Source organism: Panulirus ornatus, chromosome 4, assembly GCF_036320965.1.
Source record: "Panulirus ornatus isolate Po-2019 chromosome 4, ASM3632096v1, whole genome shotgun sequence".
NCBI lineage: Eukaryota > Metazoa > Arthropoda > Malacostraca > Decapoda > Palinuridae > Panulirus > Panulirus ornatus.
In genome coordinates this window covers 59853471-59876118 of record NC_092227.1, presented here as the reverse complement: position 1 = coordinate 59876118, position 22648 = coordinate 59853471, and the positions used below count along the sequence as shown (strand labels likewise).

Sequence of the window (22648 nt, the reverse complement as noted above, 5' to 3'; positions counted from 1 at the left end):
TATGAAGAAGAAAGAAGAAAAAGAGTAAAGGCCTTTCATGACGTCAGAAGCTGTTTAACATTTCCATGTTCCTGCCAAGATCAAGGGAAATGTTTCTTTACATCCAAACTCCAAGTTCAGATCAAAAGGCTTCCACTAGACGAGTTATCCATTTTGATTTAACGCTCTCCAGCCGCCCGCCCCCTGTACCTTAGGGACGGACGATAAATCTAGATTCTTTCGTATCCTAAAATATGATATTGTTAGCCTGGTGTGATGCGTCGGTCTCTCCCTTGCTTCCTTACGTTCCTTGACGTATCATCAGATGCGTCGTCTTACGTTATGTGTATATATATATATATATATATATATATATATATATATATATATATATATATGTGTGTGTGTGTGTGTGTGTTTATATGTGATTACAATTTGTGTGTCACAAGAAATGAGCTTTACACTCGTGTTGCACCGTCTCTTGATATTCTGTTTATGTACCACATCATTGATATTATGTTTCTACACACACACACACACACACACACACACACACACACACACACACACACACACCCTCCTGAGCCAGATGTGTGTATGTGCCAGAATAAGAAATGTGTATTTTGTGGATCTTTCGTCAGCAAAAGATCTCGCAGATAGTGATTGATTATCTGATTATAATTGGTTGATCGATCAGGTCACCTGAGGGCTGGTTAATCAGCTGATATCCGGTAGGAGGAGAGCATAGTACTAGATATGGTAAGGTCATATGCTGCCTGACGTCCACTGAGGGAACATCCTGGAATCATTAAGGTCGCTGGGTGACTAATGGACTCAGAAGCCATGTATTACGTTGATCTGGTGATTGCATTTCCCAGCTATTTGACGGGTAGATAGATTCAAAGTTTAATACAGTTGTCATAAGTCTACACGAACTGAATACATTCAGTCGCAAAAACAGCGTTCTACAAGATCCAGTGGGCTTATTGCTTCATTAGATGTGCCAAGCCTTTTCGCCATTGTCTTCATCGAGCTTGCCATCAAGATGATGTGTGACAACTTCTACATTCACCCAGCACTTCAACAACATTCCCAACAATATCATGGAGAAGTTCCATTGTGGCTGCACTACATAAGCCCCGTGTTGGCACATTGATGGATGCCTGTTCCTCCAGGTGGATGGTGTAGCGATGTGTAGTCTCGCCGACTCCTACGTGTACCCCCTTGAAAATTTTATCCTTCAAGACCCTTTCTCTCCGTCCATCCCCCTGTACCCACTGCCCAGACGACATCCATGTGATGTATCGAAGACAGTATCATTCGTCTCAAGATTACTCATGAGTACTATTTGATCTTGAAATTCACTAGCGAACTTATGTTGCGAAAGCCGTCTCTTTCCTAGAGGGTCTGGTTGACGGTCTTTCAGCCCAGTAAATCATTTCTGTCTAAACTGAGAATGAAATGCGGATCTTGGACCCCGTGCCATCAGGGAACGTCCTCAGATAAAAGACTGCTGTCAACAAAACCTTTCTTCATCGAGCTTACAAGATACCCTCCAGCTGAGTCGTATTTCACAAGCAAACCCATCGCTGGAAACAAACCTCCTCATCAACAGTGGATTCTATAACAGTGGTCTGTTGATACACAGATTATTCGTCTTTTCCTGGACAACATCAAATGACTCTTTTGATACAAACAGCCCACAGGAACAACGCCCAAGATCTGTTATACCAGGCGTCCTCAGCTTACAGAGTAGATGAAAGACATACTTCCACAGCATCGTTCACAACAGCACCAAATACACACACAGTAACTAATGACCAACTCACACTCGTTACCAGGCTCTTATGAACCTGAGGACTTAGAAATTCCGTCACGGCCATCAACCTCAACACAACCAGAATGCTCTCTACAGCTCTCACTTAGTTTATGAATTCATCTGTTAAGAAGGAGGTTGTAAAATCCCCAATAACATGAACTGTGTGGGAGCCATGACCACCACCGTCCAACACAGCGTACCCAAGTTACACCCGGGAAAAAAAACCCACAGGGTATGAGCCGAACAAGACAGCAGATGGTAGACTCAATAGAGATGCATAGACACGTTAAAGATACCAGGCATCGTCACATTACAGACGCTTTCCTTCCCAGCGACAAGCGATCATGCATTATCCTGCACGGGACAAGATCGCTCTCACGTACCTTCTACAACCTATACCAGAGACCGGAACTTCAACTGGTTGGTGGAATTCTCCACGGTACCGTCCAGTGAGCCGCGTTCCCTTGCACGTCCGTCACCTTGATTGAGGGTACTCTTTGCGCTCGCCACGGTCCTCGCCTCTCTCTCTCTCTCTCTCTCTCTCTCTCTCTCTCTCTCTCTCTCTCTCTCTCTCTCTCTCTCTCATACAAGTAAGCCGCTCAGGTCTTAGGCTGATTGGCTTGAAATATATATATATATATATATATATATATATATATATATATATATATATATATATATATATATATATATATATATATATTTATATATATATTATTGAGGTTTGGAGCAGTTCAATACGTTTTACGCAACAGGCACGTCCTCCTAAGTCCCCACAACGCTACAGTTACAGGTGGGCCGACTTGAGCCAGTAATGGCTAGAACGGACTGTCATTGACAGCGAAGACGAAAACCGTGCCAGGCTATGTTCTTGAAACACACACACACACACACACACACACACACACACACACACACACACACACACACACACACACACACAGGCTGACTCATTTCTGAAGATGCGATAAAGTTGTGGAGTGAAACGTTGACAACACAAGAAAGTCCATCACTAAAATATTTAATGACTGACTTTCTTGTGTAATAGTGTTCTGTGTTTTTCCTCTACTGTAAGTTGTGTATTTTTATGTTTCCATATGTTGTGTTTAGATTGTGCTACCCTTCATGAGACTGATAATATGTTTAGTGTTTCCCTTACTCCTATGTGTTATGTGCTGTGTTTTTCCGAGTGTTTCTATATTTTGTTTCCATTTTACATTTCTTATCCAAGTTTTGCGAAGCAGTTTTTTCTCCCTTTTTTTCCGTCTTGAACGTAAAGTTGCCTCTGTGAAGGCGAGAGATTGCATGTATTAAATGATGGACTACGGACAACTGTTGCTTGAGCATCCATCAAATGATAGAGTAAAACTGAGATGATTAGAGAACATAAGAAAGAAAATCAGTAACTCTAAATAGGCTGTCGTATTCAATTCTATATGCACTACAGAAAACCCGCTCCCAGCGTATATATAAATATAAATTCATATTCCTTTTCTTTCATACTATTCGCCATTTCCCGCGTTAGCAAGGTAGCGTTAAGAACAGAGGACTGGGCCTCTGAGGGAATATCCTCACCTGGCCTCGTTCTCTGTTCCATCTTTTGGAAAATTAAAAAAAAAAACGAGAGGGGAGGATTTCCAGCTCCCCGCTCCTCCCCTTTTAGTCGCCTTCTTCGACACGCAGGGAATACGTGGGAAGTATTCTTTCTCCCCTATCCCTAGGGATATATATATATATATATATATATATATATATATATATATATATATATATATATATATATATATATATAAGGTAGGGAGGAATCTTTCTTTTACACATGTCTAAATGTATATTCATATATTCGCAGTTGGGTTTTCATACATATCTACCTTTGTCAAGTAATACTCCAGTGTTGATGTTGAATAATCTGTGTACTTGAGTTTCGTGATATCGTTTGGGTCTTCAGTAAAGACCATTTTCTCGTAATGGTCATTGATTTTGCAAGATGCATCCGTTGTTATTCCCCGCTGCGTCGATGGCTCTCACAATGTAGAACGCTCGGGGAAAGTATGATCGACGGAATTGCTCAATTCATGCGAGGGGAATTTGTAGTTGGGACTCACTTTTCCTGCCTCTCGTGCAGCACTTTATTGCTGGGGGAAGAGGATGGCTGGCTGCTGGGAAGGTAAAAGGGGCTAGGAGCAGTAGTATGTCTACCCCTGCGGGAAAGACAGTCTTTGTTTTATCTTGACTTCATTCTTTCCGAGAAATTGACTTTCAATCTATTTTTTCTTTCTTTCTTTCGTTTTATCCCTTGGTATCAACATGAAAACTGCCCGGCATGTGATCTGATCTTATTCAGTGATCTTCATCAGTATTTTTTTTTCAGTCATGTTTGATGGAGTCTTAAGAGGTCAGCGGTCATACATTATAATGTATATGGCTCAATAGAGGGAGAGAGATATTCCCTCGTGAAAGTGAACATTTCCGTGCATTGTTATCATAATCATTATTAGTTGTAATTATTTTTATTATTATTATTATTATCATCATTATTGTTAGTAATTATAACAATTATGATAATATTAGTAGTGGTGGTAGGAGTATTAGCATTATTATCATCATTTTATCATTACTATTATAATAATAATTATTATTGTAATAATGATTATGATAATAAAAATGATAATGATAATTATTACTATTATTAATACATCTAATATAGTTTTCATGATTAATTTTGTTGTTTTTGTCGTTATTTTCGTTAGGGAAGGACAGATTAATTAAGGCTTGATGTCACGTGATAGGCTAAGCTCTCAGTTGAGGAGAAATCTCATAAGAGGCGGCGTATGCGAGTTGATCATGCTTCAGCTGTTTTGCTGCTCATGATCTAGAGGAGAAACTTGTCCATTCTACTCACCCGGTCAAGCATGTCGGAGCTGGCTAATCCATAGCAGGTGATGTCCACCTCGCTGCCCGTTTCATGGCACTCACATGGCCAAATGGCGTCTGGGTCCACACACGCGCCTTCCCTCGTCTCATCCTGCCCCCAAGAATGGGGCTCCTGGACTTCCTCGCCCTCCCTGGTGACTGGCAGCTCTCCATATTGAGGCAGCGAGGCTGATGACCCAGATCCCTCGGGCATCACGGCCCGCGCTGCAGCCAGGCCTGGCTCTGCTGTTGTCTCTGGCCACCGCCTCCCAAGATTCCACCTTGCCATTCCATATCTGGTCCTCCGGAATGGTGGTGTTGGCACCTTTATTTCCCTCCTCATCGTGCGCTCTCCTCCAACCCCAGTTCCATTTCCCTCTTGCCCATACGTACCCTGGGGTATTAGTGGCGCCTTTGTATTTCGGTTCTCCATCCACTGCCTTCGTCCTCGAGCTGCCGTACTCCACAGGTTCTGTGGGTATTGATCCTCTTGCTTGACCACGTCTCGCGAGACCTCTCGACGACGTGCTCCTCATAGTGGCCACTGCCGCCCACAGTATAAGGAATCGTTGCATTCCCTTCATCTGGAAGTACGTCAGTGTTAGTGTATGTATATATATATATATATATATATATATATATATATATATATATATATATATATATATATATATATATATATGATAATGATAATACAAAGAGTGTGGTTAAGAGAGCAGAAGAGGGTGTGTTGACATGGTTTGGACACATGGAGAGAACGAGTGAGGAAATATTGATAAAGAGGATATATGTGCTAGAGGTGGAGGGAACGAGGAGAAGCGGGACACCAAATTTAAGGTGGGAGAATGGAGTGGAAAAGATTTTGAGTGATCGGGGCCTGAACGTACAGGAAGGTGAAAGGTATGCAAGGAAAAGAGTTATTTGGAACAGTGTGGTATACCGGGGTCGACGTGCTGCCAATGGACTGAACCAGGGCATGTGAAGCGTCTGGGGTAAACCATGGAAAGTTCTGTGGGGCCTGGATGTGGAAAGCGAGCTGTGGTTTCGTCGCATTACACATGACAGCGAGAGACTGAGTGTGAACGAATGTGGCCTTTTTGTCCTTTCCTGGCGCTACCTCGCTGATGGGAGGAGGGAGGGTAAGGGGACGCTATTTCCTGTGTGGCGGGGGTAACGACAGGAATGGATGAAGGCAGAAGATATGAACATGTACATGTGTATATATGTATGTGTCTGCGTATATATATATATATATATGTGTGTGTGTGTGTGTGTGTGTGTGTGTGTGTGTGTGTGTGTGTGTGTGTGTGCTCCTTTTGCTTTCTTCCTGGTAGTTAAAACACTTCACATCCTCCAAGATCTTTTTCTCTTCAAACTCAAACCCATGCTAACCTGTCCCTCTGCCCTGCTAAACTTAATAACCTTACTTTGCTCTTAACGCTGAACCTTTCACATACTCTCCCAAATCCAGAAACCCTCAACACCGTGTCATCAGCAAACAGTAGCTGACTCCCTTCGCCAGTGCCTTCACCCTTGACGGACTGCAGACCTACCCGTCTCCCCAAAACCCAAACGTTCAGATTCCGTAATCGCCCCATCCGTAAACAGTTTCAACAGCCATGGTGACATCACGCACCCTTACAGCAGACTTACCTTCTCATAGAACCACTCACCCTCCTCTCTACCTACTCGCACACACGCCTCACTCCCTTGATAAAACGCTCCTCAGTGCATCTTTATGGTTTCTCCTGATCCATAAATGCCACATATAAACACTTCTCTTCTTAGTATTTCTGACACACATTCCCCAAAGCAAATACCTGATCCACACAACGTTTATGACTCCTGACACCATATTGGTCCTCCCAGATTTGGTACTCTGTCCATATCCCCCGCCCTTCCAGTCACAGCTTTCCCATATCACTTAACAGGTATACTCAACAATATTATACCTGTGTAATTCGAACATATCCCTTTACCCCCCTTCCCTTTACACAGTGGCATTATACATGCATTCCTCTAATCCTCAGGTACCTCACCGTGAGTTATACATGCATTGCAAATCCTATCTATTCTATTAACAACACACTTACCCTGTTTCTATTTATCTATCTATCTATCTACCTATCTATCTATCCATATATCTATCTATCTATCTATCTATCTATATATATATATATATATATATATATATATATATATATATATATATATATATTTTTTTTTTTTTTTTCTTTTAAACTATTCGCCATTTCCCGCGTTAGCGAGGTAGCGCTAAGAACAGAGGATTGGGCCTTTTTTGGAATATCCTCACCTGGCCCCCTCTGTTCCTTCTTTTGGAAAATTTAAAAAAAACACGAGAGGGGAGGATTTCCAGCCCCCCGCTCCCTCCCCTTTTACTCGCCTTCTACGACACGCAGGGAATACGTGGGAAGTATTCTTAATCCCCTATCCCCAGGGGTATATATATATATATTTATATATATATATATATATATATATATATATATATATATATATATATATATATATATATATATATATATATATATTTATATATATATATATATATATATATATATATATATATATATATATATATATATATATATATATATATATATATATATATATATATATATTGGAAGGATCACAATTTTGCGCGGGATCAAGTATATTCCTATGAGTCCACAGGGAAAATGAAACACGATAAGTTCGCAAGTGCACTTTCGTGTATTGATATATATATATATATATATATATATATATATATATATATATATATATATATATATATATATATATATAATATATATATATATATATATATATATATATATATATATATATATATATATATATATATATATATATATATATATATATATAAAACCGCGAACCTCCCCGGACAATCTCTATTTACGAGGTTAACACGCCACTCGTATATCTTTGGTAACCAGACCTGAAAGCTAAGGTGGTAATGATAGAACTGAGCTGAAGCTTACACGATAGCTTTCGAGACTTAACTTTTTATATATAGTAAAGGCGTGGCGCGGGCAGAAGCCTGAGCGACCAACCCAGTAAAGGATAAATAGAGTACAATAATCAATAATGAACGATGATCAAAACACCTCAGGTGGTGTCAGACTTGACTCGTAAAGATGGAATAGTTGTAGGGAAAAGAAAAGATGACAGACGGAAAAGAATTCCCGCAGCTTCTCTTTTCGAGGAAAGACTCGGGTATCATAAGAGTCAATCCTCGTGTGGCGGGTTCCCTTACAGAGTGTGTGAAGAGCAGCAGTCATGCGGGTCCCACGGGTCTAAGTCACAGTGGCAGGAACACATGGAGACAGTTGAGGACAGGAGTGGCTGGAATACACGCAGACAGTTGACGACAGGAGTGGCTGGAATACACGCCGACAGTTGAGGACAGGAGTGGCTGGAATACAAGCAGACAGTTGAGGACAGGAGTGGCTAGAATACACGTAGACAGTTGAGGACAGGAGTGGCTGGAATACAAGCAGACAGTTGAGGACAGGAGTGGCTGGAATACACGTAGACAGTTGAGGACAGGAGTGGCTGGAATACACACAGACAGTTGAGGACAGGAGTGGCTGGAATACACGTAGACAGTTGAGGACAGGAGTGGCTGGAATACACGTAGACAGTTGAGGACAGGAGTGGCTGGAATACAAGCAGACAGTTGAGGACAGGAGTGGCTGGAATACACGTAGACAGTTGAGGACAGGAGTGGCTGGAATACAAGCAGACAGTTGAGGACAGGAGTGGCTGGAATGATTCCAGTAGAACAAGGTGTAGGGTGACAGCATCACTGCAAACGGAGAGGGGGAAAGATGGAGAATGTTGCAGATGGAAAGTTGATAAGGCGGAAGGCTTTTAGATTCCACTCTGGCCAAGAGACAGGTTGATGTAGAGACATCCCAGCAATATGAGAGCAGTACTCGATACTGGGGCGAAGAGTTATGGAATAGCTGCGCACAAGAGGAATAGTTACGGCTTCTACAAAGCTCTCCCAGCATTTGGGAAACGGGTCTTGTTATGTTTGATATGTGGGGGTGTCCAAGCTAGAGTGGGGGATGTGGTTATGCCTAACATGTTAATGTTATTGCTAGATTGAATTGCAATTTTTTTTTGAAGTTAAAATGTGGGAAACGAGCAGGGTTTAGCAAGAGAAATAGGATACAGTTGATTTCTTTTTTTTCTCTGTTGAATAAAAGCTATAGATCCTGGATTCGAACTCCCTGTTTTTCATTCTGACGTACGACCATTCAGAATCCATCTCACTCTTACGTAACAAGTGGCCACCAGTCAGAGATCATCGCACGAAAGTAACTCCTCCCTCCCTTAGCAGCTAGCTACGTGTACCATGGGCTGGCGAGTTTTAGACTGGATCAAAAAAGTGGTAAGACGTGATTTGCGGGCTGTTGCTGCCTGAGACATTGTTGCTAAGCTGCGATGTTGACCTTGAAAAAAGAAGCGACATCCAGCGCCCTTCTGTAGTCGACGTCTACCGTGCTATATCAGCTCCTATACACCACCAGTAGTGGTCTCACGCGCGCATTGGCCTCAGCCTATACCCGCAGGTGCAACATGTCAATAGATTCATCATCGCGCGCACTCAACACTTTCAGCGTCCATCAGCGTAACGCCGATCTGGTGAAAGTTCTTAGAACTTATGACAGGTTATATCATCATCCATCTGCCTGCCTCACCTCACTTACGAGTTGTCGGGGTAATTCGACTCTTTATATATATATATATATATATATATATGTATATGAATAGTGGTTCCAACAATGTTGTATGGTTGCGAGGCGTGGACTATGGATAGAGTTGTGCGCAGGAGGGTGGATGTGCTGGAAATGAGATGTTTGAGGACAATGTGTGGTGTGAGGTGGTTTGATCGAGTGAGTAACGTAAGGGTAAGAGAGATGTGTGGAAATAAAAAGAGCGTGGTTGAGAGAGCAGAAGAGGGTGTTTTGAAGTGGTTTGGGCACATGGAGAGAATGAGTGAGGAAAGATTGACCAAGAGGATATATGTGTCGGAGGTGGAGGGAACGAGGAGAAGAGGGAGACCAAATTGGAGGTGGAAAGATGGAGTGAAAAAGATTTTGTGTGATCGGGGCCTGAACATGCAGGAGGGTGAAAGGAGGGCAAGGAATAGAGTGAATTGGAGCGATGTGGTATACCGGGGTTGACGTGCTGTCAGTGGATTGAATCAAGGCATGTGAAGCGTCTGGGGTAAACCATGGAAAGCTGTGTAGGTATGTATATTTGCGTGTGTGGACGTATGTATATACATGTGTATGGGGGGGGGTTGGGCCATTTCTTTCGTCTGTTTCCTTGCGCTACCTCGCAAACGCGGGAGACAGCGACAAAGTATAATAAAAAAAAAAATAATATATATATATGTATATATATATATATATATATGTATATATATATATATATATATATATATATATATATATATATATATATATATTATTTATTATTTATATATTTAGTCATATTTATAATACTTTGTCGCTGTCTCCCGCGTTAGCGAGGTAACGCAAGAAAACAGACGAAGGAATGGCCCAACCCACGCACATACAAATGTATATACATACACGTCCACACACGCACATATACATACATATACATTTCAACGTATATATATATATATATATATATATATATATATATATATATATATATATATATATATATATATATATATATATCCCTGGGGATAGACGAGAAAGAATACTTCCCACGCATTCCTCACGTGTCGTAGAAGGCGACTAAAGGGGACGGGAGCGGGGGGCCAGAAACCCTCCCCTCCTTGTATTTTAACTTTCTAAAAGGGGAAACAGAAGAAGGAATAACGCGGAGAGTGCTCATCCTCCTCGAAGGCTCAGATTGGGGTGTCTAAATGTGTGTGGATGTAACCAAGATGAGAAAAAAGGAGAGATAGGTAGTATGTTTGAGGAAAGAAACCTGGATGTTTTGGCTCTGACTGAAACGAAGCTCAAAGGAAAAGGGGAAGAGTGGTTTGGGAATGTCTTGGGAATAAAGTCAGGGGATAGTGAGAGGACAAGAGCAAGGGAAGGAGTAGCAGTACTCCTGAAACAGGAGTTGTGGGAGTATGTGATAGAATGTAAGAAAGTAAATTCCAGATTGATATGGGTAAAACTGAAAGTTGATGGAGAGAGATGGGTGATTATTGGTGCACATGCACCTTGGCATGAGAAGAAAGATCATGAGAGGCAAGTGTTTTGGGAGCAGCTGAATGAGTGTGTTAGTGGTTTTGATGCACAAGACCGGGTTATAGTGATGGATGATTTGAATGCAAAGGTGAGTAATGTGGCAGTTGAGGGAATAATTGGTATACATGGAGTGTTCAGTGTTGTAAATGGAAATGGTGAAGAGCTTGTAGATTTATGTGCTGAAAAAGGACTGGTTTTTGAGAATACCTAGTTTAAAGAAAGAGATATACATAAGTATACGTATGTAAGTAGGAGAGATGGCCAGAGAGCGTTATTGGATTACGTGTTAATTGATAGGCGCGCGAAAGAGAGACTTTTGGATGTTAATGTGCTGAGAGGTGCAACTGGAGGGATGTCTGATCATTATCTTGTGGAGGCTGGGGTGAAGATTTGTAGGGGTTTTCAAAAAAGAAGAGAGGTGTTGGGTGAAGAGAGTGGTGAGAGTAAGGGAGCTTGGGAAGGAGACTTGTGTGAGGAAGTACCAGGAGAGACTGAGTACAGAATGGAAAAAGGTGAGAACAAAGGAGGTAAGGGGAGTGGGGGAGGAATGGGATGTATTTAGGGAAGCAGTGATGGCTTGCGCAAAAGATGCTTGTGGCATGGGAAGCGTGGGAGGGAGGCAGATTAGAAAGGCTAGTGAGTGGTGGGATGAAGAAGTAAGATTATAAGTGAAAGAGAAGAGAGAGGCATTTGGACGATTTTTGCAGGGAAATAATGCAAATGAGTGGGAGATGTATAAAAGAAAGAGGCAGGAGGTCAAGAGAAAGGTGCAAGAGGTGAAAAAAGGGCAAATGATAGTTGGGGTGAGAGAGTATCATTAAATTCTAGGGGGAATAAAAGGATGTTTTGGAAGGAGGTAAATAAAGTGCGTAAGACAAGGGAACAAATGTGAACTTCAGTGAAGGGAACAAATGGGGAGGTGATAACAAGTAGTAGTGATGTGAGAAGGAGATGGAGTGAGTATTTTGAAGGTTTGTTGAATGTGTTTGATGATAGAGTGGCAGATGTAAGGTGTTTTGGTCGAGGTGGTGTGCAGAGTGAGAGGGTTAGGGAAAATGATTTGGTAAACAGAGAAGAGGTAGTAAAAGCTTTGCGGAAGATGAAAGCCGGTAAGGCTGCATGTTTGGATGGTATTGCAGTGGAATTTATTGAAAAAGGGGTGAATGTATTGTTGACTGGTTGGTAAGGTTATTTAATGTATGTATGATTCATGGTGAGGTGTCTGAGGATTGGCGGAATGCTTGCATAGTGCCATTGTACAAAGGCAAAGGGGATAAGAGTGAGTGCTCAAATTACAGAGGTATAAGTTTGTTGAGTATTCCTGGTAAATTATATGGGAGGGTATTGATTGAGAGGGTGAAGGCATGTACAGAGCATCAGATTGGGGAAGAGCAGTGTGGTTTCAGAAGTGGTAGAGGATGTGTGGATCAGGTGTTTGCTTTGAAGAATGTATGTGAGAAATACTTAGAAAACCAAATGGATTTGTATGTAGCATTTATGGATCTGGAGAAGGCAGAAAACCAAATGGATTTGTATGTAGCATTTATGGATCTGGAGAAGGCATATGACAGAGTTGATAGAGATGCTCTGTGGAAGGTATTAAGAATATATGGTGTGGGAGGCAAGTTGTTAGAAGCAGTGAAAAGTTTTTATCGAGGATGTAAGGCATGTGTACGTGTAAGAAGAGAGGAAAGTGAATGGTTCTCAGTGAATGTAGGTTTGCGGCAGGGGTGTGTGATGTCTCCATGGTTGTTTAATTTGTTTATGGATGGGGTTGTTAGGGAGGTGAATGCAAGGGTTTTTGGAAACAGGGGCAAGTATGCAGTCTGTTATGGATGAGAGAGCTTGGGAAGTGAGTCAGTTGTTGTTCGCTGATGATACAGCGCTGGTGGCTGAGTCATGTGAGAAACTGCAGAAGCTGGTGACTGAGTTTGGTAAAGTGTGTGAAAGAAGAAAGTTAAGAGTAAATGTGAATAAGAGCAAGGTTATTAGGTACAGTAGGGTTGGGGGTCAAGTAAATTGGGAGGTAAGTTTGAATGGAGAAAAACTGGAGGAAGTAAAGTGTTTTAGATATCTGGGAGTGGATCTGGCAGCGGATGGAACCATGGAAGCGGAAGTGAATCATAGGGTGGGGGAGTGGGCGAAAATTCTGGGAGCCTTGAAGAATGTGTGGAAGTCGAGAACATTATCTCGGAAAGGAAAAATGGGTATGTTTGAAGGAATAGTGGTTCCAACAATGTTGTATGGTTGCGAGGCATGTGCTATGGATAGAGTTGTGCGGAGGAGGGTGGATGTGTTGGAAATGAGATGTTTGAGGACAATATGTGGTGTGAGGTGGTTTGATCGTGTAAGTAATGTAAGGGTAAGAGAGATGTGTGGAAATAAAAAGAGTGTGATTGAGAGAGCAGAAGAGGGTGTTTTGAAATGGTTTGGTCACATGGAGAGAATGAATAAGGAAAGATTGACCAAGAGGATATATGTGTCGGAGGTGGAGGGAACGAGGAGAAGTGGGAGACTAAATTGGAGGTGGAAAGATAGAATGAAAAAGATTTTGAGTGATCGGGGCCTGAACATGCAGGAGGGTGAAAGGCGTGCATGGAATAGAGTGCATTGGAAGGATGTGATATACCGGGGTTGACGTGCTGTCATTGGATTGAACCAGGTCTTGTGAAGCGTCTGGTGTAAACCATGGAAAGTTCTGTAGAGCCTGAATGTGGAAAGGGAGCTATGGTTTCGGTGCATTATTACATGACAGCTAGAGACTGAGTTTGAACGAATGTGGCCTTGTTTTCTTTTCCTAGCGCTACCTCGCGCACATGAGGGGGGAGGGGGTTGTTATTTCATGTGTGGCGAGGTGGCGATAGAAATGAATAAAGGCAGACAGTATGAATTATGTACATGTGTATATATGTGTATGTCTGTGTGTGTGTATATATATGTATACGTTGAGATGTATAGGTATGTATATTTGCGTGTGTGGACGTGTATGTATATACATGTGTATGTGGGTAGGTTGCGCCATTCTTTCGTCTGTTTCTTGCGCTACCTCGCTAACGCGGGAGACAGCGACAAAGCAAAATATATATATATATATATATATATATATATATATATATATATATATATATATATATATATATATATTCTTTTTAACTACACATCTCTTACGCTTTCATTACTATTCGATCAAACCACCTCCCACCACATACTGTCCTGAAACATTTCATTTCGTACACATTCACCCTCCTCCCTTAGACATGGAAAATTGTTGGAATTGTATTTCTTCAAACATACCCATTTTTTGCTTTCCAAGATAACGTTCTCTCTTTCCATACATTCTTCATTGCCTCCAGAACCTTCGCCCCTTCCCCCACCATATGACACACTTCCATGGTTCCATTCGCTGCCAAGTCCACTCCTTGATTTTTAAGATATTTCACTTCCTCCAAATTGTATATTGTATAAATATATATATATATATATATATATATATATATATATATATATATATATATATATATATATATATATATATATATATATATATATATTTTCTTCTTTCTTTCAAACTATTCGCCATTTCCCGCATTAGCGAGGTAGCGTTAAGAACAGAGGACTGGGCCTTTGAGGGAATACCCTCACCTGGCCCAATTCTCTGTTCCTTCTTTTGAAAAAAAAAAAAAAAAATGGGCCACGGCCAAAGTAGTGTAGAGCCATGATTGCATTATACATTATACATTAATCATCGTTAAGGCACTCACCAGTTCCTTCATCAGGAGTCTGTTTATCATAATCTTCTCATAGTAAATTACAAAATCAAAGTTATAAATAAATTGACTGATTAAAAATCTAAAACCTCTCTTGAGATACTAGAAGGTCCTGTATTAGCAAATCCAGCACATAGTTTACATATAATATTTGAAGGTACACAGTATCAACACAAATTTACCAGGGTCCCAAACTCATAGATAGTTTCGTAAATTACTAGATTCGTGGATATTTGTTGTACTGTATAGGAACTGGCACACTCGAACGTTATCACAAACGAGGATTCGTTATCGTACATGAAAGATATTTACATATTTAGTATGAATGAATAGAATTCACAAATACAGTTGAGACCCCCCCACAAATACTTTTAAAGACACCAGAGAGCATTTAGGATGTATAACAATTATAATCTGTTCTTGCCTTACCTCCGCCTGGCCTCGCTGTGTCCAGCAGCCAGCACCACACACCTCACACGAGCCAGTCCGTCTGGCCCTCAGTAGCCTTTCCCCAGGTGGGGCCTTCCGCCTCCAACGACATATTCCCAACACTGGGAGAGGAGAGCCACGCTAAGAGGCATACACTGCGATTGGTAATAAGGACCATGACCCGTACTGCAGTGAGGTGTTGGTATTCTGTAGTCTCTGTGGCTTAGCACTACCTTGAAGTAGATTGGGAAAATGCAGGTAGCGGGGCCAGTGGAGATATTGTGGTTTGTAGTTTGTTTTTGTAGTAATTCTGATTACATGGGAGTAATGAAACGAGTTGATTCTCTTAACATTACATCATGAAGGACATTATTAACATGAAGATGTCTGTCTAATAATGGAAGTAGCTCAGGAATGCGAAGATATACGTCATCCAGACAGAATAATGCAGCTTGTGAAGTAACTGGTTTTTTTTTTAGTACACCTCAGCCATTTGGGTGTAGTGACTGCGTTCCCACAGTTGGGGTGCGATAAGGGCAAGTTATCAGGGTAACTTTATCGGACAACAACTCCAAGGACGCTGAGCTGCTGAGGTCTCAAGACGAACCCGTTCAGAAACAGCAGGAGAATATATTGCCCTGCGATTCATTCTCCATCTTAATCCTTAATGCTATTAGAATCCACGTCCGCTCGTCTCCCAAGCCATGTGAGGGGTGGCATGTACGAACGGTCAAGAAAATAAAATGTATCTCTCCCGGCGAGTTCGACGAAGTTCGTGTTGTATCTGTAGGGTTGGTATGAATGTGACAGATTTCCTGATAATTATGTTAGCTAGATTTCCCAATCGTTATGGTAGCCCCACTTTGTGATTATTTCCATCGATGTATGAAATCAGTTTAACATCCATTATGGGAAATGACAGGACATGACGCCGAGCAATCGATATGTTGCACTCTCGTGAAGGCAGGGATGCCAGTGTGAGGCCAGACCACTAGGCATTGCTCAAAATCCTTCGTTCTTGGTGTCATATTGTTTCACACAAAAAGAGGTAATTTTGTTTTTTTTTTCGTGTTTTCATTATCCACCTCACTGAAACGGTGTTAATGACACACACACACACACACACACACACACACACACACACACACACACACACACACACACACACACATATTCCTATGAGTCCACGTTGTCTGTATCTGTGTTATCGGTTATAAAAATACCAAGTTAAGGACATTGGGTTAAACTTACGTACACAAACATGGTATGACAGTTTGCATTTTATCGTATGCCCAGGCTGTATAAACAGGGGATTTAACTTTTTCAGTTGCAATAAGATGCAATTATTAAAAAATGCACCCTCTTTTACACATATATAAGACTCAGTTTCACATTTTCGTCTCTAGTTATTGTCTCACACATCCTGCATTTTGATGGCCACATGAACGGATCGTATGGTCCAGACACGTAGACCGACAGATAGACAGCTAGATTGATACAGATGGAGCGATAGATTTTTTCATTTCTTTGTGTCTAACCCTTTTTGTTTGTATCTATACCAAACATTCATGTTTTTATCTTTGTGTTTGAAGTTTTCATCTACATTTTTACAATCTGTCGATTTTTTTTTCTTTCCATTTCACTGATATGTTTTCGGGTAATCGAGAATTTCTGCTTTTGCCAACGTGCAGCCTTTCAGTCCTGCATTACCCGCATAACACTGGCTTGCCCCTGACCACAGGTTGGAGGAGCCACAGTGGTACTGACCGCACCCTCATGTGTCGGTACAGTGACGAGGGAACCGGGTGCGCGGCGGAGCTTTTGAGATCCCCACAGCTGTGCAGTTTGATCTCCCTTACACAAAGCAGAGGCAGACTTAACTACGGTCATTTGAGTGTGGCAGTTGGCACGTCTAATAATTCTCAGTGATTGTTAACTTCCTCTTGTGTCGATGAGTTGATGTGGTTGGAGACCCTACGAGCCAGGGGGTAATGTTTCTCAAGATTACTTTTGACTTTGTTGAATTTTTTTTTTTCTTTTAGGTGTCAAAAGGTCTTGCAGTTGGGAACATCAGATGAAGATACTGTTACTCATTGTTAACACCGCGGTCCTCACTAGGGCAGTCCGTAAAAAGATGCTTAAAGTTTATCTCCAGGTGTTGTATGTTTGCCGTTGGCTGGAGCAAACATGACAGAGCTTCATCCGTTTAGCTGTAGCTGTCGCAGGTCTTGAGGTGAGTGAGAATGCTACAGTAACGTTCTTTTACTCAAGCCCGACCCTCTCTCGAGCCTGCGCCACTCACTGAGTTACCATTGTTACTTTCGCTCTAGTGTATTCAAAGGTCGAGGCTTGGAACGCATGGTTCTTGTAGTAGAATAGCTAATAGCATGTTCTGTTGGGCTGTGGTTTCGGTGCATTGCACATGAGAGCAAGAGAATGTGTATGGGTGAATGCGACCTTTCCTCGTTTGTTCGTGATGCTATCTGGCTAACTCGGGAAACGGCGAACAAATTTTATATATGTTTATATATATGTATATATATATATATATATATATATATATATATATATATATATATATATATATATATATATATATATATATGTGTGTGTGTGTGTGTGTGTGTATGTGTGTGTGTGTGTACACATATAAGTAAAACAGCATGCACAAGTTTAAAAGACTGGGCAACGCGAGTTTAAAACTCTTTCCTTGTAAAACACAAATGGTAAATACAAATAGGAATCATACAAACACGGGCCTCCTTGGTGTAGTGGTTCGCTTTGCTGACCATGATTCACGCATGGACCCGTTCGGGTTTGAATCTTGGCCATGGAAATCAGCCCACAATCAACCCAGCTCTTCAACCTTTCCCCTGGGTTGGTCAGTAAATAGTCACTTGGGTTAGGCTGGAGTGTATATATATATATATATATATATATATATATATATATATATATATATATATATATATATATATATATATATATTTTTTTTTTTTTAAACTATTCGCCATTTCCCGCGTTAGCGAGGTAGCGTTAAGAACAGAGGAATGGGCCTTTGAGGGAATATCCTTACCTGGCCCCCTTCTCTGTTCCTTTTGGAAAATTAAAAAAAAATAATGAGAAGGGAGGATTTCCAGCCCCCCGCTCCCTCCCCTTTTAGTCGCCTTCTACGACACGCAGGGAATACGTGGGAAGTATTCTTTCTCCCCTATCCCCAGGGATAAAATATATATATATATATATATATATATATATATATATATATATATATATATATATATATATATATATATATATATATATATGTTTATACACGTAAAAGACATGGGACATATAGAAGGTTAAGAGACGAGGAAACTTGTCTGTAACACTCTCTCACTGTAACATATAATTAGTAATCACATTGTTACATCTGATGCCTCACCACACATTTGTATCTATTCAGGTACAATAATTAAACATGAAGGATGAAAGTGGACCATTCCAGTGTGCCCTTTCAGGTGAGACCCAGTGCTAATGACGTGGAAATTAGCACCTGCAAGTTTAAGCCTCTGCCGAAGAAGGGTGACCCTTCTAATCCTTCACACCAGCGGTCCGTTGCTGCGACTTCTACTATTTCTGAAGTCGTTGAATCTTTCCTCAACTACCATTCCCAGCGTTTCTTCTCCCTCATGAACATCATGACTGTCGCAAAGTGAGATCCACCGGTGATATCCTTCTCTGTCTTACTACAATCTTGTCGTCCACTGAGACCATGGGGGAAGGATCTTGTGTTGTAGTCGTTGTTATCTCATCGGTTTCTGGTAGGTGCGTGGCACCGCATCTGACCCCCAGCTTCCCTTATTTGGGTTTCATCGCTCGATCTTTTCTGCTGTACCACCATTCACTCTTTGTAGCGAAGTCCCTCGCGTTCCTGACTTGCAATTCACGTTCTTCCTCCTTCTCATCACTATGTTCCTCTGTCTGATACATCATTGGTTAAAATCATTTGCTGACGACTTCTTTCAAATCCGCTCCATCTTCTTTTGTTCTGTCTACGTCTCTTTTCGGCACACCTGCCTATATAAACTAAGATTTGGACAAGATTCCCCAGTGAAGCAGAGGTGATTTTGATATTTAACTCTTCCAGAACTTTTAGACCTTTATATTTATTTTTTCTGTTTCTTCTTCTAGACCTCCGTGTTACTTTTCTTTCTCCTTTCATAGCCTTATGATTCCGACACGCAACACAGTAAACATACTTGGCATCGGCTTAGCGTCTAGTCTGTTCTTGAAATTCCACATTACACAGCTACATCAGCGTCTGAGAAACCGGAAGTCCTATCTGTGTACCTTAGATTCTTCCCTTCAGAACAGTTTATCCGATTATACAAAGATATGATTTGTCCTGGTACACAGTACTGCTCTCACATCTGTGAAGGGTTCTAGCTCTATGTAACTGAGAGAACAATCCGACTGAGCAGCTGTACCAATCTGAAATGAAAATTTAGAATACTTGCCCCACACTACATTACGTTCTCTTTCCCTACTATCATATATATTACTCTGATTTTTGTTCCCAAGAACTGGGTATTTGTGTGACCCGATTGACTACCTGTTACATAGCAGTCCAGTACGATGCATAGCCCAATTTAAACTCAAGGGTAAGCGGTAGTGTTATCCCTTTCTTTCCTTACATGGCTAAGTTTGGAAATATTTACCTTCTCATTTCTTCTTTTGATTGCTACGAACTGGCCGTTTCTAGACAGCAAGTTTTGCACTTCCTCGGAGATTTTCATATTATTCTTACTCTTTTTTTCATTGGTTCTCTGCCTGTTTAGGTCCTATTTGGTTTCGATAACGCCCTGGAATTTGATACAGAAAGAAAGTATCCGTGGATGGTGATGGATCCTTTGGTTCATTGGACGACCTACTCATTGTAGGAGAGGAGAACCCACCTCATGCTGGGAGGTTCTGTTACCCTGCTGATCTAAAGATCCATCACCTGCTGGAGGAGTACTTCCTTCCTCTGCTTTCACCCATCATATGTCGGATTGGGGGGATTCATCACGCCTTTGCAGTTGTCAGCAGGATGGTGGGGTCTGACCTTGTGAGGGAGACCATCTCTTGCTGAAAGATTACCCGACGCCTGTGTGGTTATGATTTACTGCCTAACCAACTGCTTAGGGGGATGACTGAGGGGAAGGTCCCAGCACCCCTGCTGAATCTTACTCTCAGCTTCAGGGGAGGACCCTAGTCTCTCGCTTGGGGACTGGTCCCTAGGGACAGTCCTCTCCTGCATAGTGTGAAACCCACCAGTTGCTGGAAAGGAGCTGCCAGCTGCCGAGGAGGACAGGTATTCTCGTATGAGAACACCCGTGGCACGAAGGACAGGTCATCTAGTATGAGAGCGCCTGCATCTTGATTTAGGAGGTCCATCGACCCTCATGCAGGGTTACCCACACCTGCTTAAAGAGAAGTCTGAGTGAAAGAAAGAAGGGACGGAGAAAGAGTTTAGACCTTTTTACCGACATCTCTACTCACGAGGTTTAAAGCACTCTTTAGAGGTAGTCAGCATATCTCTCTCTCTCTCTCTCTCTCTCTCTCTCTCTCTCTCTCTCTCTCTCTCTCTCTCTCTCTCTCTCTCTCTCTCTCTCTCTCTCGAGTCCTCAGCAGATGTTACAGTTAACTAACACCACAGGACACCAAGCCCTGGCTCCGTATCAGACGGTACCTTGCTTTTCGAAAGACTTTCCTCTTGGGTGAGGTCCTGTTAAATAACATCCGATGAATCATCAGGTAATTGAGTGCCACCTGCTAGGATAAGGAGAACCCACTCCCTGCTGGAGGGTAACCCACCCTTATGTTTACGGAAAATAGTTGTGTCCTCAGGATCGACCAGCTGCTTTTGGAGTGTCCCCCATCTGCTTGAGGAAGGTCCATTATATTTTTTTTCTGTGCTAATGAGGCCCCTTAACCCGTTTGAGAATGTCACATTGTCAGCTTGGAAGGACTCAAGAATCAAGAACTGCTTGCCACGTACTTCAGAGGGACAATCCACACCTTTATATATGATACACAACCTCCAGGCTGAGGAACCACAATCTGACGAGGGAGTTTGGAGTTACTACTTAAACCTGACCCACATCTGTTGGAGGAGGACCGCCGCCTCATGGGGAGTGCACTATCCCTCGTTGTACCAGGTTCTGTGATTTATGTTGATCAGCAACGCTGTGACCTTCTTGGCGGTCGACGGCCACTAGACCTCATGATGGAACGCCAGGCAGTGTCCTCTTTCACTGACGGGGGTAGGTCGCTGCACACACGAGGGCAGGAGTAACCGAAGGCTGGACATTAACCCGCCTCCAGGCTTGGCTTAGCGAAGCGTGCCAGCATACACATGCGAGCGTGGCAAAAACCAACACATGCTGGAAAAGGCCTGAGCGACCCACTAGTCTAGAGAGAACTTACCATCTCACCTGGTTTGAGAGGACTCACCATCTGTTAAAGGGGTACCAGCTGCCTACTTGGGAAGACCCACCACCTGTTAAAGGGGTGCCAACCGGACTTAGGACTCACTAGCTGTTGAAGGGATACTAACCACCTGCTTAGCTGGAACCATCACCTTTTGAATGGGGCTCCAACCCCTATTTAGAAGGATTTACCCCCTATTGAAGGGGGTACCAACCCTCTTCTTGGCAGTAGTTATTGAAGAGGTACCATTCTCCTGCTTAGAAGAACACACCACCTATTGAAGGGGTACCAGTCACCTGCTTGAGACAACCCATCACCCATAGCAGGGGTTCCAGCCACCTACTAAGGAGGACCCACCACCTATGGCGTGGAGGGCTACCATCCACCCACTTGGGAGAACCCACCTCTCACCGAGTGGGTTACAAACCACCTACTTGGGCGGACCACCGCCACCTGGTCGATAATCTATTTAGCGGGGAAGGAACCACAACCCTTAGGTAAGCAATTACCATATACCACCTCAGCTTCCCTTCACCTCGAGCCAAATCTAATATTCCAGGAACGCTGCTGTGAAGCTTCCTGTCTGCTGGGTAAACTTACTTATACTTAAGAAGCTTACCTGCTGGGGGGAGAATACATCACCTCATGTGGTCTACCTGACCTGCTGGCAAAAGCCTTACTTGGGAGGATGTGCTTGTTGGGGGAGTAATGCTCGCTTGCCTTTTAAGACCCATCAGCGATCTTGATAAAGGAGGCGGTTCAGATTAAAGGTGAACTTTTGAAGTTGGAAGTCCATGGTTAGAAGTACGATGATGGATAACAGTCATGGGGCACAGCCAGGTCCTAGCCATTATCAACAACACTGGTCCAGTGAGGAGAAGGTAGATCTGCTACACCGTGAACCTCTGAAATACAGTTTAAAGTCTGAAGGAAACGCAACCAAGTCATCAGTGAGGACTGGAATCGGTAACGAGGGCTCTGCCACACGGCATCTCCTTAGTTATGTAAGGGAA

The 22648-nt window shown here is 42.2% G+C and overlaps 2 protein-coding genes across 13 annotated transcripts in view; one reads left to right on the top strand and one right to left on the bottom strand.

Moving 5' to 3' along the window:
- LOC139766471 (oplophorus-luciferin 2-monooxygenase non-catalytic subunit-like) overlaps positions 1-15287 on the bottom strand; it is a 175379-nt gene extending 160092 nt beyond the window's left edge. For all 6 annotated transcript variants that reach the window (XR_011716912.1, XM_071695157.1, XM_071695166.1 and 3 more), the window contains exons 1-2: positions 15180-15287; positions 4701-5295 (exon numbers count right to left, since the gene is read on the bottom strand). Coding sequence is in view for 5 of the 6 variants with exons in the window: in XM_071695157.1 (XP_071551258.1) it covers positions 4701-5144 (444 nt within the window). In the remaining variant the exon portion in view is untranslated. The remainder of the gene's footprint in view (positions 1-4700; positions 5296-15179) is intronic.
- LOC139766508 (uncharacterized) overlaps positions 1-22648 on the top strand; it is a 1237960-nt gene that overhangs the window by 978256 nt on the left and 237056 nt on the right. The window lies entirely within an intron of this gene.